The sequence below is a fragment of the Cervus elaphus genome, chromosome 20 (genome assembly GCF_910594005.1).
Source record: "Cervus elaphus chromosome 20, mCerEla1.1, whole genome shotgun sequence".
Taxonomy (NCBI): Eukaryota; Metazoa; Chordata; class Mammalia; order Artiodactyla; family Cervidae; genus Cervus; species Cervus elaphus.
In genome coordinates, this window is record NC_057834.1 from 77,253,941 (window position 1) to 77,273,255 (window position 19,315).

The following is a 19,315-nucleotide window of genomic DNA, read 5'->3' on the forward strand; positions in this document are numbered from 1 at the left end:
ATCTTTGCATGAAATGTTGCCTTGGTATCTCTGATTTTCTTGAAGAGATCTCTAGTCTCCCATTCTATTGTTTTCCTCTATTTCTTTGCATTGATCGCTGAGGAAGGCTTTCTTATCTCTCCTTGCTATTCTTTGGGACTTTTCATTCAAGTGGGTATATCTTTCCTTTTTTCCTTTGCTTTTTGCTTCCCTTCTCACAGCTATTTGTAAGGCCTCCTCAGCCATTTTGCTTTTTTGCATTTCTTTTTCTTGGGAGAATAGTTTAGATGAATTTGCAAGAGAAAAATGAATCACTTTGACCTTCCCCTCTTAAGTTATTCTGGATATTGTTAATAGCAGTGAATCTGAGACATGAATGTGAGTGTGCATTAAGCGTCAGCTGAGAAATATGTTTAAAAGGATTCCTGGCCCCACTTTCAGAAACTCTAGTTCAGGTCTTACGTTGGTAACATGTTAAGAAACACAGATCTATCCTGTAAACTTTATAATTTGCCACATTCTTTGAAATCTCTGTACTTCTTTAGGCTTTTCATCTTTGCCCTCATATTTCCCGTGTCTCCAGACCTAGACTTCAAAATTATTCCTGTAAACCAGATATCTGTGTGTGTCCATAGCTCCTGGAAAAACTAGTAGTCCTTGGCCCTCGAGTCTAGATTTGGCTCTACTACTTGATGAGTTATGTGACTTAGGTCAAGTTGTATAATTTTTCCAAGCTTAGCTTTCTTTATATGTAACATAAGTACAGCCCCCTTGCAAGGGCATATACCGTAAATCTCATGTTTACTAGGAATTAAGAATCAAATGAGGTAATGTATAAAATATACAGTAGAATTTTAGTATGAGATTTCAGTGATACATATTTTGGGAATATAAGTACTCCTTTTTTCTTAACCTTGTAGGAAAAAGGTTGATTCTAAGTCTGAGATGCCATTCTCCCTAGCAGGTCATTTGCAAAATGTGTTTGAGAGATTGTTATTGGTCTAGCATATTTAATGCTGCAATTATAGTATTTTAAACATTATCAGATTATCTTTAAATTTGCATTAGCAATGTTTCCTAAAGGAAAACATTTAGTTTAAGATGGCCAAGTTGTATTTTTAAAGTAAGGAGTATTTGTATTCATTTTCAAATTCTTGCTTTGTCATGTCTTGTAAGCCCTCAGACACAGCATTTTTATCTAATTCAGAATTTTTAATATAGATGCTACTTTCTCTTAAGCATTAGAGAACAGCTAATTTTGCTTGGGTAACACAGCTCTTCTTTGAGGTAGTTTTTTTGTTTCACAGAAACAGAAACAGGCTTGGAGTGTTTGGGTAATTAACTCAAGATTCCCTGTTTAGTCAGTGACACAGCCACTTTAATCTAGATCTGTGGGACTTGAAAAGCCTCTGGTCTTGTGCTACATGTTTTTGTTAAGCACTGCTGGTCAGGAGAGTGTGGGAAAGATGAGATGCAATAAGCAAGCTCTGGACTAGCTCTTTGGCTAGTGTGTGGAAGGAAGGGGTGAATTAAAACAACAGAAAGTGGTAAAAGTTCTATTACAGATCTTCTGAGTTTGAGGAGAGCACTAGGAAGGAAGTGGTGACTTCCTGAGGAAATTACTGTTGAATTTACATGGAAAACATGATTAAGAATGTTAGGGTTTAAAAAAAAAAAAGAATTGTTAGGAGGGAAAATGATTCCAGGTAGAGGGGTAAAGAAACATACGCCATAGGATAGGGGCCTGAGAGGATTAGTGTGTAAATGAGTAAATGTTGTTGTGGCTAAGCTAAGATGCATCTTCTACCAGAGCCATAGCTCCTGAGCTTAGATGCTGCTGCTGCAAATCTGCCTGTATTTCCGGAAAAAGCAGGGTCTGTTCACATATTCAAGGATGGAACTATTTTCCAAATGGTAATTATCACTGTTGACTTGTACATGTTTTCCCCTCCTCCAAGGGTCTGAACATGGATAAAACAGGCTTTTATGGGCTGGTCTGGGAAGTTAACCGTGATTTGGTTTGTTTCTAAAGGATAATTCATTATGAGTTGGTACCTGGTTTTACATTGTGGGAACATAAATTGATTTAGAGACTGACTATATTATTAATAGTATTTTTTATGAAGTATCTCTTGACCAAAGTTCCCTTCAAAGTTATCATCAATGCAGGATTTCTGATGAGAATATATAGTAATCCTAGACTAAAAATTTGGATACTTTGAAATGTGAGGAAGGTTAGATGACTGAGGAAGGTGTGGAAGCTGATGCTAGTGATGCATTTCATTTTCAGCATTAGATTTAAAAAATACAATGTGATGGCTTAAACAGTTTTCCAGAGCACCTAATTAAAAAATTCAATGCTTTGGATTTATCCATTTTAAATAATAATAATTGTTGTTTGTTGTTTAGTCCTAAATAGTTTTGTATCTGACTCTTTGCACCCCTGTTGATCTCCGCTTATAATTTTGCCTCAGGTCTCTCAAATATTAGGGGAGGTTCTGGATGTCAGTATGTAAAGCATTTAGTGCCTGAAACTTAGTAAAAGCCCAGTGTGTGCTAAGTTGCTTCAGTCATGTCCAACTCTTTACAGACTCTGTGGGCTGTAGCCCACCAGGCTTTCTGCCCATGAGATTTCCCAGGCAAGAATACTGGAGTGGGTTGCCATTTCCTCTTGATCTTCCCAACCCAGGGATTGAATCCATGTCTCCTGCTTGGCAGGTGGATTCTTTACCACTGTTCCACCTGGGAGGTCCTGAATAATAATATATTTTGATTATTGAAGCTTTCGACTTACCAGCACTTGTTAAAACTTTTGTTGTTTTAAATTAAATGGTTTTAGATAAATCTAACTTATGAAAACAAGTAGCTTGGGAAATACTGTTGTAAGACTCTTACTTCTGAATTCTCTACTAGAGGTGGTACGCCAAAATAAATCCTTTTCTAGAAAGATGGCAGAAAGATCTGAAATTTTGGGCAGTTCCTCTCAATATCCCTTTTTTTTTTTCAATTAGCAATAATCGCGCCTCGGATAAACCTCATTGGCTATGATACTGCCACTGCGCAAAGCTTCAATATCCCTTTTTAAAAAATTATTTTGGTAATTTACAATAGAAAACAAAACAAAAATATCCTCTGAGTCTAGGTCAGGCTAGAAAGACTATCTCTCCAATATTGGTTTCCTGGCTGCTTTTGGTATGTTGCAGTTTTTCCCTCTATTAAAACTGCTATCTTAAGCCATTATGATTTTAATGTTGTACTACAAAATACCATTGGTTATAGCTTTATAGCTTGCCTGGTACAAAGGTTAAATGTTTAATTTGTCCCTGTATACTGTTCACTTTAGACTGTCAGGCAAAGTACCTTGTTTCTAGGGGATATACTTTTTTTCTCCTGATCCCATTACTCCATGTAGCAGGAACCGCTGATTGTTTCCCAGTAGCTATTACTGAACACTCTCTTTTTTTTTAAAGATCACTGTATTATTGATATATTCTTTTTTTCTTTGTAATTTTATTTATTTACTTATTTTTGGTTGTGCTGGGCCTTCGTTGTTGCACAGATTTTTCTCTAGTTGTGGTGAGTGGTGGCTGCTTTACTTGCATTGCGTGGGCTTCTCATTGCAGTGACTTCTCTTGTTGCAGAGCATGGGCTCTAGGGCATGCAAGCTTCAGTGGTTGCAGCTCCCAAGTTCAGTAATTCCGGCACAGGCTCAATAGTTGTGACGCTCAGGCTTAGTTGCTCCACGACATGTGGGATCTTCCCGAAACAGGGATCAAACCCTTGTTTCCTGCATTGGCAGGTGGATTCCTTACCACTGAACCCCCAGTTCTTTCTTTAATAATAAGAATCCCTGAATTTTAGACTGGTCCCATGGCTGCTCAGCTAGCCTGTATTTCCCATCTTCCCTTGTAGTTAGCTGTGGCCATGTGATTGAATTCTAATATGCATTGTAAAGTAGAAAAGATTTGTGCAACTCTAGATCCAGCCCTAAGGGATGTGCTTTCCCTTTTTCTGCTTCCCATTGGCTAGAATACAGATATTAAGGAGGGAACTACTAATAGCCATCATATGCTGCAGAATGCAAGTCATGATGAGGACGGCTTATCAAAAAGATAGGGAGTCACACTAATCCAAAACTACTATTATAACTAATGGACTGGTAACCGGAGAAAGTTCTATCTTGTTGAAGTTACTTTTTATTTTTTTTGTTACTTTTTATTGTTTTTGCTTTAATTACAAGTCTACCTGCATCCTTTCTAATATTGATAAATTTTTGGAATCATACCAGAAGTTTAGTTTTGTTTGGGTTCAATTTTGTCTGCCAGGGATTTGTGAGTATCCAGAGAGGCTGAGAATACTTGAGGTGGTGGATTGGAAGGTTTTCCAGTGGACTTTGATAATTCATTACAGGATGAATAAGCATAAAAATCAACTTGAGGCTTATGAATTCAAGCTACAGTGGAGGAACGGCAGTCCTGTGGACTTAACAGAAGATTCTTCTCCTGATAATAGTGATAGTTGCTCAGTCGTGTCTGACTCTGCAACCCGATGGACTATAGTCCATGGAATTCTCCAGGCCAGAATACTGTAGTGGGAAGCCAGTTACCTTCTCCAGGGCATCTTCCTGAACCAGGAGTCAAACCAGGGTCTCCTGTATTGCACGCGGATTCTTTACCAGCTGAGCTACCAGGGAAGCCCTCTCCTGGTATAGTTTACCAGTAAAAAATTATAGAAAATAACTACTTTTTTGTGATCAATGAAATAAAGCCTCTTTAATGTCTCTATTAAAAAGGGTCAGAAAGAAAGAAGATAGCACAAGGAGACAAACAGTAAAACTGTTTTAGATAGCGATAGGCTGAACTTAACTTTCTAGAGAATTGAATCAGCGAAACAGAAAACACCTGAGAATATAGAGAGTGACTTTTGGACAGTAGTAAAGACAAGATGGCTGTCACGGTACTGTTTGAAGATCAGGTGAATATGATAAAGTATTAAAGGTACAAGAAAACTTACATTGCTCACAGAAGACCTTAGGGTTGCAAAATCAAGACTCCTGTGCACCACTGGGGAATGTATCCTTTTAACGTTTAAAAAGTTTTATTAACAGAAATTTGTAAGCAGCTAACCAGTAGAAATGTTACCTTGAAGGGACCCACAATTTTACTGATGGATTACTTCTCTGTGACAAATGCTGCTGCTGCCGCCAAGTCACGTCAGTCGTGTCCAACTCTGTGCGACCCTATAGACGGCAGCCCACCAGGCTCCCCCATCCCTGGGATTCTCCAGGCAAGAAGACTGGAGTGGGTTGACAAATGCTAATACACTGAAATTAACTCTCATTCCTGTTTGTCTTGTGACACAGAAGGAAGTCATAGAACAATCTTTTTAAAATTAATTTATACATAAATCCACAAAAATACAGAGCTTGAGTTTTATTTGCTGAGTACCTATGACCACTCACTGATATTTCTGGTTCTTCTCTTGGGCCACATGGTGCAATTTTATTTCCCCGCTCGCTTTGAATTTAAACATCCCATGGCTGGCTTTGGCTGTGGCTGGTGGCTTGCGAGTAGAAATGTTACTATTAGAAACGATTAAGTCAGTGCATAATTCATTCCCCAGGCATGATGACTGGCTTGTCTCAAGAGGTAGGAATTCCATCATCCTGAGTAAAGACTGCATAGAAAGCAGTCCTGTCCCCTTCTATACACAGGTAATGTGAATAAGAAATCTTTGTTTTAAGCCACCTAACTTCTGAATCAGTTTATTATCTTCAAATAACTTAATCTTAACACACAAGTACTAGAAGAATAATGGCCTACAGTGTACCATGTAAGAAGATAGTATGTAATAAATACTGTAGTCTACTGAGATGACAGACATTTAATAAGCAGTTTTCTCATTTAAGATACTCTGAGTTAGAGTACAATGATGCTTGATGCTTTAACAGAAGACTTTCAGTTCACCTGTCCCTTTCATGCATAATGTCAAAGAATCGGGGACATTTTTGTTTTAAATCAAAGGCATTGTTGTGAAGGTTCTGACAAGTGCTTTAGATACAAAAAGAAATGGGAGTTAAGCATTGGAAAGGAATCAAGTTCCTTGCCATTGATGGGACTCTGTATCTGGATTATTTAGATCATTTTGTAAAAATTAAGTCTATTAAAAGTGGCTGAATATAGGCGTATGAAATACAATAGCAATTTCTAGTTAGAAGGTGAGATTTTTAAAAAATTATTTATTTTTGGCTGTGCTGGGTCTTGGTTGTCGCCCGGGCCCTCTCTGGTTGTGGAGAGCAAGGGCTGCTCTCCAGTGTGGTGCACGTGCTTCTCGTTGGAGCGCGAGCCCTGGGGTGCTCGGGTGTCGGCAGCTGCCGGGTTCTGGAGCAGAGGCTCAATGGTTGTGCACAAATCATAAGGTAGGTGTGTGCCAAAGTGGTTGGACAGTTGTAAACTAGTGTGAATGATTTTGGCAGTTATTTTCAATTTCTTCCTGAAAAAATAGAGATGAAACTCATTGCTTTAGGGTATAGTAAAATGTTTTAGTTAATATTCTTTAGACACCTTTCTGATAACATGGATTGAGAACTGTGCATGAGTGTATACATATTGAGTCTCTTTACCTTCTTGGATGGGAAACTTGATCAGAGTGTTAAGAGATCACACAATATAGATGGAGGGACTATTGTAGTAGTGCTATGATTTTGCTATTTTATATATAGACTTTTTATCTGATGTTGATTTTATAAAAATCAGGGTGTGGCTTAAAAAGGAACTGTTAAAAGTTGGCATGTTTCTCTGTTTGTCGAACATTAAAAAGGCTATGTGAGGTTGTATGTTATGTGCATGTGTGCTAATTGTTGGGCTTCTGCTTGTCAAAGGTTGACTACCTAAACAGTATAGCTGCCTTGTACACTTAGTCCTTGAAAAGATTCTGTAATGCAGTTTCCTTCGACAGCAACTTTAAAAAATGCTACTGCATTTAGATGTTCTTCAAGAAAATCTTTTATGTGTTCTGACTTTTTTTCTGAATGATCTGCTGTATTTCTTATTACTCATGCACATAATATGATGGTCTAGTTGTAGTTTCATGATGTGCTATTTGAGTTATTTTGGAAATTTTATTTTCTATAAATGCTATGTTTTGAGCAGTAAAGTATAAAAAGAGGGAATGACTCTGAGCACAAACCACAGATTGTTGAATGAGTCATGTAGACCATTCCCACGTATGTGGAAAAATTACATCACTACCCAGTTCTGGGCTTTCTATTTATACTATCCTAGGCCAATTTTTTTTTCTCTCTTCTAATCCAACTTGTCTTTTTTGAGGCAGTAAAAGCAAGCACAAAAGAAGCTCATGGTAAGTTAATTTTGGGTCAAAAGAAAAATTCTGTGAAATGAAGCATGCTACTAGCAAACTAGTACTTTTTAGAGTTCCAAAGAGACTTAAAAAATGTGTTAGTAAAGATAAACTATTCTCTTAATACATCCATTGTGTTAATTAAAGTGTTAAAAGTTAATGATGGCGTTTGATTTTTTTCACTTAAATTTATTAAGTAACTCTAGATTTGAAGGCTGCAGTAGTTTTTTGTTTTGTGTTTTTATTTTACTGACTAGGAAAGTTAGATTCACTTTTCTCCGTTTGAAAACATGAAGAATGGAGACATGGCAACGCTTTGAGGAGTGGATACTATTGAAAGGGCTAAACTTTGTCTAAAAGTCTTGTTTTGGTGTTTTGAGTAGAAATTTAGTGAAATGAGCTTGTAATGGAATAGACACTATAATTTTAATCTCACAAAAAACCTATGTGTACAAATGAATGGAAAAGAAAATGTATACCATAGTATTGACAGTGGCTATCTTTGGGGTGTTGGAAATACAGGTAATTTTACTTTGCTTATATAACTATTTCCTGTAAGCAGCTACTCTTCTGTAAAAAGGAACAAAAATCAATCTCTTTAGAGTAGTCTGAGACATGGGCCTTGCTTAGTATTGTAGTAAAATTCAGTGCACAATTAGAGATTTTACACTAATGTCAGGTAAGTTTTAAAACTCATTATTAATTTACATAATTAGAATTGCTTCCCATGTTTAGTGGTGTTTGGTCTTAGGAGGAGGAAGCAGAGAAATGCATCTTGACCATCCTATTCATGTAACTTTTTCTCCTTATTTTGGGCTGCCTGCCGAATCTCTGATCCACAGAAGTTGCCTTGCTTCTGCTTTCCTCGGCCATTTTCACTGCATGAGGTGTGGCAAGTGGTGTTCCTGTCTCTATCCCACTTCCCTTGTGACATGGACATGTGATAGTCCAAGTGACATCTGGTTATTCCCAAGTGATTTGAGTATTCAAAGAAGAAGAAATCTTCCCAAAATCATCAGGAATGATTGTGCTATGTATCGACTTGTTTTCTAAAATAAAACCCTAAGGTCAGATCACTCTACTCTGTTTAATAATAAGCATTTTAGTTAACTACAGTATATAAAAAGTTCAGCAGTCTGCACTGAGTTCCTTCCTTCTGTTCTCTCCCTACCTCCTTTGCTCTCCTACATACCAAATACTGCAGCAGAGCACTCTAAAACTTGTAAAGTCTAATATGGAGGTTAATGTTTTACAACTGGTGCTCCTCTTACTCAGAATTAACATCAAACTGTCAGAATGTCATCTTATTTTTATAGCATTAAATAGCTTATACCAGGCAACTTACTTTGAACTGGTTTTTAAGCACTTCATATGGATTGAAACTGTATTAGTTTATTTAATTTATTTAAAATAAGGTAATTGGGGAAATTTAAAGCTGAATCATTGCACTACTACAGAAATGAGGAAATTTGTCCAAGGCTAAGCAGCAACTTAAATAGGAAAAGGAGTACATCAAGGCTGTATATTGTCACTCTGCTAATTTAACTTCTATGCAGAGTACATCATGAGAAATGCTAGGCTGGAAGAAGCACAAGCTGGAATCAAGATTGCCCGGAGAAATATCAATAATCTCAGATATGCAGATGACACCACCGTTACGGCAGCAAGTGAAGAGGAACTAAAAAGCCTCTTGATGAAAGTGAAAGAGGAGAGTGAAAAAATTCGCTTAAAGCTCAACATTCAGAAAACTAAGATCATGGCATCTGGTCGCATCACTTCATGGGAAATAGATGGGGAAACAGTGGAAACAATGTCAGACTTTATTTTTCTGGGCTCCAAAATCACTGCAGATGATGATTGCAGCCATGAGATTAAAAGACACTTACTTCTTGGAAGGAAAGTTACGACTAACCTGGATAGCATATTAAAAAGCAGAGACATTACTTTGCCAACAAAGGTCCGTCTAGTCAAGGCTATGGTTTTTCCAGTGGTCATGTATGGTAATGTGAGAGTTGGACTGTGAAGAAAGCTGAGCGCTGAAGAATTGATGCTTTTGAACTATGGTGTTGGAGAAGACTCTTGAGAGTCCCTTGGACTGCAAGGAGAGCCAACCAGTCCATCCTAAAGGAGATCAGTGCTGGGTGTTCATTGGAAGGACTGATGCTGAAGCTGAAACTCCAATACTTTGGCCACCTCATGCAAAGAGTTGACTCATTGGAAAAGACCCTGATGCTGGGAGGGATTGGGGGCAGGAGGAGAAGGGGACGACAGAGGATGAGATGGCTGGATGGCATCACCGACTCGATGGACATGAGTTTGAGTAAACTCCCGGAGTTGGTGATGGACAGGGAGGCCTGGCGTGCTGCGATTCATGGGGTCGCAAAGAGTCAGACACTACTGAGCGACTGAACTGAAGCAGCACCTGATAGAGTCCACACTGTTAACCATTATATTAATTGACTGTCAATAGCAACTTTTTTTTAACTACTGAGATAACTTATTTCTTCCATTCCTTTCTGTTTGCTATATATAGGCACAGATGAAAATGGTCTGGTTCCTGCTTTTAATTTTATCCCATTGGTGGAAAAACTAATGTTTTATAAATGCAGTATAGAACGGATTCTGGAATCCCATTTGCATTTTAGTTGTGTGATGTTAGGCAAATTAATCTTATTTCTAATGTGGCAATAAAAGTGATACCTATTTTTATAAAGCTTTAAGGATTGAAAAATAACATTTACAAAGGGCACCATGACTAGCATATGCAGGTGTTCTTGTTAACGCTTGTCTCTGGTAGAGGTATTACCAGCCATTGAGCACTCCCCTCAAAGCAGTAATCTGCACCAAATCTACCTGTCTGGTTTCTTGGCATGGTGTTTTTAGGCACTGCTTCTTTGTGTAAAAAGAAAAGTTTGCCTACTTTTCTGCTTAATGATTCTAGGCTTAAGTTTATTTTGTATGAATTATTTGACCCCCAAATATTTTCAATATTTTCAAATAGTTACTAAAATATCCCCTTAGGCTTAGTTCTTTGCAGAGCATCGCCCATGAAAACTTCATAATTTCTTTAAACTGTGTATTAATAACATCATGAAAAATGTTGTCTGGTTTTTCTGTGCCTGTTGCACGTTTTGTTCACATCTTGATTCTTTTTTTTTTTTTAATCTTGATTCTTCATTGTTACTTTACTTTATCTCTTCATCACATTGATTAACTTTATTTTTGTTTTTATTTTGTCTACTTCTTTATTCCAGGAGTTAAAATATGACTAATCATAGCATAATGTTTAAAGAGGGTTATTATTGAACTGTCACAATAGTAATATTTTAGGATAGATGTCTGAGACAAGATACTTTAGCTGAAGCCTGATGTTTGTGTTGAGATTTTCGGGGAATAAAAGAGCTAAGTTGGGCGTTAGGCAGAGTTAAATAAATCCTCTCTTGACAAGACAATTCAGATTTCCATTTATATTCTCAGGTGACCGAGTTATTGATGTAGGATCTGAGTGGAGAACTTTCAGCAATGATAAAGCAACAAAAGATCCATCTCGAGTTGGAGATTCTCAGAATCCTCTTCTGAGTGATGGAGATTTGTCTACTATGATTGGCAAGGTAATAAATCCATTTGTCAGGAAATGCCAGGCTCAGACTGACCAAAGACCTGGAGATTGGGAACTGCAAAATTATCAGTCACTGTTCCAATGAGGAATCTCGATCTAAGAGTAAGATCAGCCAGTAAGACTACTAGTAATGATGGTTGCCTTATTTATTTCTTTTGTCTTAAACAGGAGACTAATACATTGAAGTTACAGACTCTATATCTCAGGCCCTTGTTTTAATGAAGCAGTTTTGCACAAAAAAATTGAGTGTTGTAGGCTCTTTGAGTTCATATTAAAATGTTCCTTGAATATTAGTAAACTTTTCTCTTTTCCTTCAATACCACTAAGATAAATTGGATCGCTGTATAATATACTATTTGCTAATAATGGTGAATTTATGACTCTCCTAAGTTTTACTTTTTTCATCAGTAAAGTGAGAATACTGCAACCTCAGAGACATTTTGAGGGTTACATGGAAATGTGTATAAAATATCTATATACACATAGTATATATAATGTGTTCAGTAAATGGTACCTGTTGCTGTTATATAGCAAGCAGTAACATAATCTTCCTGGCAGCCTGGCAGGTTTTTGCCCTGCTATGTGAATTGGAAGTAATAGTGGCATTATTTCAAAGAATTCATTGAGGAAGCATATGCTATTTTAGGACTTAATTTATACTACTGCATAGTCTATTTTTAAGAAATCATGCAAAAGCTAGTCATTTTTTCATGCCCTATAGATTACATACTAAGTTTGAAAAACATGGTGTGGGCTAAGTTAAAAAGTTGACAATATTCAAGAGTCTTTTAAAGTAGGTAGTTCTGCATGTAGCTTTACAGGCTGGAAAAATACATACTAAGAACGTTTTTAAATTTTAAGATTGCAACTAATACTGTTACTTTTTTTTAATGTTTACTTTTTCCCCAGTAGGAAATACATGATTGAAAAAAAGTAAAAAGAAGAGTAGTTTTCCTCACTCTTGACCCCTAACCTCTGTTTCTGCCGCAGCCCCTTTCCCCTGTCAGATGCAGAGAACTACTGCTGCTAGGTTCTTCTGACTCCTCTGAGAATTATTGATGCATTTGTGGCAAAGAGATTTTTAAGATGCTACATTTGTCACATGCTAAATTTCTGTATGTATTTGGGAATATTTCTGGACTTCCTATCCTTTTCTCTAACGTGGTCTAGTTGTCTAAGGACACACTACGCTATCCTAATATTTGGGAGCATTAGTCTTGTTTTATAACCTTTTCAGCATTTTCTTCACTGGTCTTTTCCATTTAATGTTAGGATAACTTTGTTTATTAAAAAAGAAAACAAAACAACTTGGTAATTATTTTCACTGTTTGGTTAGATTTATTTTAAAATTGGCTCAGGGAAAACTGACTTCTTAATGAAAAAATCTTATCCAGAAATATAGTATGCATTTCCTTAAGTTATATCTGTCCTTCAGTGGGTGTTTTAAAGTTTTCTTTCTAAGTTAATCTAGATATTTTATCTTTTTGGTTGCTGTTGTAATTGCAGGTTTTTCTTGCATGTTCTGATTGATTACACGTATGTAGGCTGTTGATTTCTGTTTGTTAATTTTGACCTTGCCACTCTGATGAATTCATTAGAGTTTGAGTGATTTTCTTGAATAATTCTAGGTATTTACAAAGATGTTATCTGAAGATAGTTTATCAGTTTGGTCTCAGATTTGTACTCATCTCTTTCCTGCTGAATTTTTAATATAATTACACTAATTAATATAATTGTTATATAATTACATTTTACAGTTATAATTACGTCATATTGGCTAGTTTTTCTAGTACAGTGTTAGAGAATGGTAGTGACAGGAGGCATTTTTGTCTTCTGACTTTTAGTGGTAATGCTGCTAATGTTTCTCCATTAATGTGCTGGGTCTGGACTTGGGATATTTGTTTGCTTACCTTTTTTAAACACCTTTTGGAGATAACTGTGATTTTTCTCCTAGGTCTTGAGATTTCATGGTTTATGTTATGAATTCTCTAATAATATTTTTCATTTAAAGTATTTGCTAGAAAAACTCTTTAAAACTACCTTAACCTGGTATTTTTTCTTTTGAGGAATAGAGGTTGCTCAGGGTAGACTTCTTAGGCAATATGGAGTCAGATTGTGCATGTTGTTTTCTTAGAATAATTGTTCATTCAGGTTTTCAGAGGTTTTCTTTTGCATAAGTTATAAAACTTTGTTTTATAGGGTACAGGAGCTGCAAGTTTTGATGAATTTGGTAATTCTAAGTACCAGAATAGGAGAACCATGAGTAGTTCTGATCGGGCAATGATGAACGCATTTAAAGAAATCACTACCATGGCAGACAGAATCAACCTCCCTCGAAATATAGTTGTAAGTTCTTGTCTATATTCTGTAAACTGTGTTGGCTTTGACTTAGCATAATTTTAGTGAACACATGAAATTTTGCTATTATGGTTAATTAAATAGCCTAGAATTCATTAAACTTAGTTTCTCTGCTTTGAGGACTTCCCTCATGGCTCAGCTGGTAAAGAATCCACCTGCAATGCAGGAGACCTGGGTTCGATCCCTGGGTTGGGAAGATCTGCTGAAGAATGGAAAGGCTACCCACTCCAGTATTCTGGCCTGGAGAATTCCATGGACTGTATAGTCCATGGGGTCGCAAAGAGTCAGACACAACTGAGCGACTTTTAACTTTTCTCTGCTTTGAAGGATCGAACAAATAACCTATTCAAGCAAGTGTATGAACAGAAGAGCCTAAAGGGGAGAGCCAATGATGCCATAGCTTCTGCTTGTCTCTATATTGCCTGCAGACAGGAAGGGGTTCCTAGAACATTTAAAGGTAAGTTTTTAATTGTTTAGATATAAATGTTAATCTATTTCATATTAAAGTGACAGGCCAAAATCAAGCAGCTTGGATGCTTAGTAAATTAAGCTTCCTGGTTACATACAGTAATCCACTTAAGCATCTTTCTAAACACCACCTTATTTTGTTCCTTGACAAAAATTCTATGATCATATTGATCATGTTCTTTTCAGGCTGTTTTCCCATGTAAAGTCATGTTAGTCCATGTAAGCCCTGTGTTCTTTGCTAGTAAGGTCTTCTGACTGTATTTTGTGAGCGTTGAGGCCTGGCCTCAAGACTCCTTTGTTGCAAGTCTCTACACTGGATGTACAGCAAAGTCTCTGCTTCCAGCACAGGTCTCTACAGGTGAGAGTGTCAAGCTTTAGAATCAATGAAATTTTTTCTCTTGAGTTACACAGTTTTCATTTTCACAGTTTGGTTGAAGGCTTTGAGAGAACTAATATTTTTCATGTCGTTTTCAGTTTACGCTTGAAAACATGACAGCTTACTCAGTGTTGCTGTGATACATGTACATTTTAGCTTAAGACTATAATTACCCTTCCTTCATCCAGGAATATTTATATGTTCTCTTTCTTACAACTCAAACTAAGACTTCTGTTAAATTTATTCTTAGTTGAAATTTTAGAACACCAGGGTCAAATACTTGATCATATTTTGCTGTTGTCTGTAATTGCAGGGATTGCATGTATGTATGACATTGAATATTTTCTTTCATTTTCTTGATATACCCCTTACAACAGATTAATACATATAAAGAAATTTTTGATTGATTGAAGAAACTTGCATGAATTGAAACTTCAGAGAAGTTAATATTTTGAAATATTAAGACCTACATTTAGCTTTTTTTTTTTAAAAAGGTGTTGTAAACATTTAAATTAATTGAGAAATACTAAATTAGTTTTGTGAGAAGTATCACTGAGAGAATTAGATTGATCTTTAAGGCAGGATAGAATTTTGCAGTATATTTTATGATAAAAAATAGATTTTAAGGTGAATATATGGTCTATGTGGATTTATTTATTTAAACTTTTTTTGTCTTTTAGAAATATGTGCTGTATCACGAATTTCAACTTTTTTTGTCTTTTAGAAATATGTGCTGTATCACGAATTTCTAAGAAAGAAATTGGCCGATGTTTTAAACTTATTCTGAAAGCTTTAGAAACCAGTGTGGATTTGATTACAACTGGGGACTTCATGTCCAGGTTTTGTTCCAACCTTTGTCTTCCTAAGCAAGTACAGATGGCAGCGACACATATAGCCCGTAAAGCTGTGGAGTTGGACTTGGTTCCTGGAAGGAGCCCGATATCTGTGGCAGCAGCTGCTATTTACATGGCCTCACAGGCATCAGCTGAGAAACGGACCCAAAAAGGTAAGATTCTTCATCAGGAAGAGTATTGATAAAATTGTGAAGGCTGTAGTATGTGATTGTATTTCCATTTTAAGTTATGAAGCAGGTACAGCCATACCTCATTCTGCTGTACTTCACAGACACTGCATTTTTGTTTTGTTTTTTTAAACAAATGGAAGATTTATGGCAATTGTTTTTCAGATGATGGTTAACATTTTTGTTTTTTAGTAATATTTTTAAATTAAGGTATGTGCGTTCTTTATTTAGACAAAATTATTTTGCACACTTAATAAACTACAGTGTAAACATAATTTTTTATTATGTACTAAAAAACCAAAAAATTCAGGGGTCTGGAACTGAACCTGCAGTTCTCTGAGGTGTGACAGTAAATATCCAGAGCCCATGTTTAAGAGGTAGTTAGTTCCTTAGCGTCAAAACTTAAGAAAATACAATATTTTGCTTTTAAGTGGCTCATAAATAAAAATATTTGCAGGCATAACCCCATGTACTTAACTTTTTTCTTCATTTGAATTAAGTAATTTTAGTTCATAGATTTTTTTCATTTTTAGAAGTTGTTTTTATTTGTACCCCCTAAATATTTCTGGCTATTTGGAATAGTCTTGTTTTTTTCCACCTCAAAACTTACCTTTTGAATCTTGATAGGAGGCAGCCACGCTCTGTTTCTCTGGAGCTGGCATGGTGCCCTGCAGATAGGCACACTATAAATGTGTGCTGACCATCAAGTTTTACCTTTCTGTGAAATCTACTCCCGTTCTTTTGTATGCTGTTCACAGTTTCTTCATGAAAATACTATTCAGCCTTCAGCTATTTTTTAATTTACTGTTGTAGAACGTTGAGACAAATATTAAGTGAATTTCTTTACAAGCATATATTTATTAATTACTTCTATGATCCTCAAAAAGATTCATAAAGAAAGAGAAGCTGTGTGCCGTGCTCTGCTCAGTCAGTCAGTCGTGTCTGACTCTCTGTGACCCTTTTGACTGTAACCCACCAGGCTCCTCTGCCCATGGGATTTTTCAGGGGAGAGTAGTGGAGTGGGTTGCCATTTTCTCCTCCAGCACAACACACAGCATTCACTAATTAATTACTTCTATGATCCTCAAAAAGTTTTATAAAGAAAAAGGAGCGGTCAGTTCTAAATTTAAAAGTGAGGTAGTGAAATTACTTGCTGCAATAACTTTTTAATACCCTATTCAGAATAGCCTTTTACCTCAGCTTAGGCTGTATGTTCCTATGTTAATAAAAGTAATAAATTATATAGAAGAATGATTAGACAAAAGAAGCCAGCCATTAGTTATTTAAATGTGCCATTATCCATTCCCTTTGGGCTCCACTTGTATTTTCCAAGAAAATTTTGAGTCTTCTGGAAAAATTGAGAAGTTGTGGCTGGGCAGATTGTCTTTACCTTCATTCCTATTAATAGTTGTAAAGTTTGTTCTAATCATCTTGACACTTTCTGTTTGTGTTTCACATGAAGGGTTTTCTTGAAATATAAGGTCATTTCTTTCCCTGCTCAGCAGCTAGTTGATAGCATATATAGCTAGTTGACATTCATTGGTATTTGTATCCAGAAAAATATAATGTAACATAAGGTAAGGAAATTTAAAATTATTTACTGATGGCCACATCCACGCTTCGAAGCCATAAAATGTCACCAATTCGAACTGGCTCTGAAAAGATAAAATGAGGTTGTATTAAAGGATGTGTTTAAAAAATCTATTTTGATGATGTATAACTAACCAAATAATTGTCATGTGGCAGTCCTTTGGGACTTCATTTAAATAAAGAAAAAAGTGACACTTGAGTTTGGTAAGTGCAGATCCTTGGATTCTTTAATAGACTATAGAAATAACTCAATGAGCTCAATATATATGCTCCAGTATGTGTTTATAATAGTGAAAACCATATACATCATGCTGTAATATATAGCTATTTGATCTCAGATGTGTTAAATAGAAAAAAGAGTTTGGAGAAAAATATAGTGTGATCCTATTTGGTTTTAACTTTATAAGAACCTCTTAATAGAGGTTTGCTAGGGGAGATATAGAGGAACTTTAAAACACAGAAATAGTAAAGTGAATTTCTTTACAAGAATGTATTCGTGGATGACTTCTGTGATCCTCAAAAAAATGTACTGTGAAAAAGTCGGTTCTAAATACAGTGAGCAAATATAATAGTTACCACATATTCTTCTATGCCCTGAACTGTTCCGATGTTTCACATATAGTAAACTTCTTAATGTTAATAGCAACAACCCTTTGAGATAATAGGTATTGAGGCCATTGTTGTTACTGTAGCCCTACTTTCTACTTTTTAACCGTTAAAAATATTTTTGTTTTCTTTTTCACTTAGACATTTTATACTACCAGGTCCCAAAATTAGAATGCAGGTAGAAGGGAGGTAGGATGGAAGTTATTCTTAATGCTTTGATATTTGTCTTTTAGAGATTGGAGATATTGCTGGTGTTGCTGATGTTACGATCAGACAGTCGTACAGATTAATCTATCCGCGGGCCCCAGATCTGTTTCCTACAGACTTCAAATTTGACACCCCTGTGGACAAACTACCACAGCTATAAGTTGAGGAAGCTAATGTGAAATTCCTGTGAACACTGAACTTTGCCTGTTGTACATAGCCTATATACCAAGTGCTGGATTGAGCCTTTAATAAGGAAGAACGAAAGACATGGTACGCATTCCAGGGCTAAATATAAATTGCTTGGCATTCTGTATGTATATACTAGTGAAACATATTTAATGATTTAAATTTCATATTAAACTTGCTTTCTTTTGTAGCAATCTAGGAAACTGTATTTTGGAAGATATTTGAAATTCTTGAATAAAACATTTTTCAAAACTAAAGTTTTTGTTATAATTATGTTACATGTAATTTTTAATTTATATATATAATTACATATAATGCATATTGCAGCTAATAAAACTGATAGAGGTCCTTGTTTTCCATTATTTTTTTCATATATATTTAATTTCCTTATTTTAATAAAGTTGTGGAAATAATAGGCTTTTGAGGAACCACTGTTGAACATATTTAGTTTGTGGTTTGAAAGAGGGTATGTGTGTGATTTTTTAATACTTGTATATTAATAAGCAAGAAGTGATTTAAACAGGGCCTTGAAAGGCACTGGCTTTAGAAATGTAAGAATGTGTAAGTATGTGTTTTTTCTCAGTGAGCTAATTGAGTGGAATATGATGCTAGTAAGTAATTAGTAGAGACAGGTTTCAATTTTCAGATGTTTACATTTCAGTCTATAGAATCTGCATATCTATAGTTCTTTGTTATTTTTACATTTTGGATACTCATAGTCTTAAACAGTATTTAAAATGGAAACTATTGGCCTAAGGATGTCCAGGAATTTTTTTTATCAAGCACCTTCCCCCTCGGTGGTTGTGATGTGAAGATGTTTTGCATGTCACTCTTTGATGAACACTAATTTAAGGTTTCTTGACTGCTAGGCAGTGTAAGCAAAGACCAACAACATTTGCCCTTTTGCTAGTTAGGTAGTTTGTACCGGGGTCTTGAATCCATGCCAAACGTCTCTGTAAACTGTACTGCTTCCAATAGGTCTCATGGTTCTTACACGTCTGTAAAGAGGCTAACGCTAGGTTGGGCTTCCCTGGTGGCTCAGACAGTAAAGAATCTGCCTGCCGTGCAGCAGACCAGGGTCAGTCCCTGGGTATGGAAGATCCCCTGGAGAAGGCAGTGGCTATCCACTCCAGTATTCTTGCCTGGAGAATTCCATGGACAGAGGAACCTGGTGGGCTCCAGTCCATGGGGTCACACAGAGTCAGACACGACTGAGTGACTAACACTTCACTTCTCAGTACTAACTAGATTTAAAAGACAGTCTCCTGTTGTGGTCTTGGTGAGCAAATTCCAGCCCTGGTCCAGGAAGGAACTTTCCCTATTAGAAGATCAGACCTCCCTCGTCATACTTCTGTTGACCATGGAAGGGGAAAGGTATCAGACGATGAAGACAAATGATATTTCTCCCTTGCACAAAATGTAGGACATTGACATAGCACTGCTCACAGCTGTGGGAGAACACTAGACAAATTGACACAAGAACACTACAACCCAAATAGAGGATTGCAGGATAGTGGTGAAGTGTAGACTCCAGGCACGCAGAGCC

At 36.3% G+C, this 19,315-nt stretch overlaps 1 protein-coding gene and 1 pseudogene across 1 annotated transcript in view; one reads left to right on the forward strand and one right to left on the reverse strand.

Moving 5' to 3' along the window:
• Nucleotides 1-18,026, forward strand: part of GTF2B (general transcription factor IIB) — a 31,390-nt gene extending 13,364 nt beyond the window's left edge. Inside the window, exons 3-7 of the mRNA XM_043877436.1 lie at nucleotides 10,816-10,949; nucleotides 13,157-13,303; nucleotides 13,643-13,772; nucleotides 14,884-15,165; nucleotides 17,610-18,026. Of these exons, the coding sequence (XP_043733371.1) occupies nucleotides 10,816-10,949; nucleotides 13,157-13,303; nucleotides 13,643-13,772; nucleotides 14,884-15,165; nucleotides 17,610-17,743 (827 nt within the window). The 3' untranslated portion in view covers nucleotides 17,744-18,026. The remainder of the gene's footprint in view (nucleotides 1-10,815; nucleotides 10,950-13,156; nucleotides 13,304-13,642; nucleotides 13,773-14,883; nucleotides 15,166-17,609) is intronic.
• On the reverse strand, nucleotides 2,888-3,047 carry LOC122678412 (annotated as a pseudogene).
• Nucleotides 18,027-19,315: the final 1,289 nt, after the last annotated feature.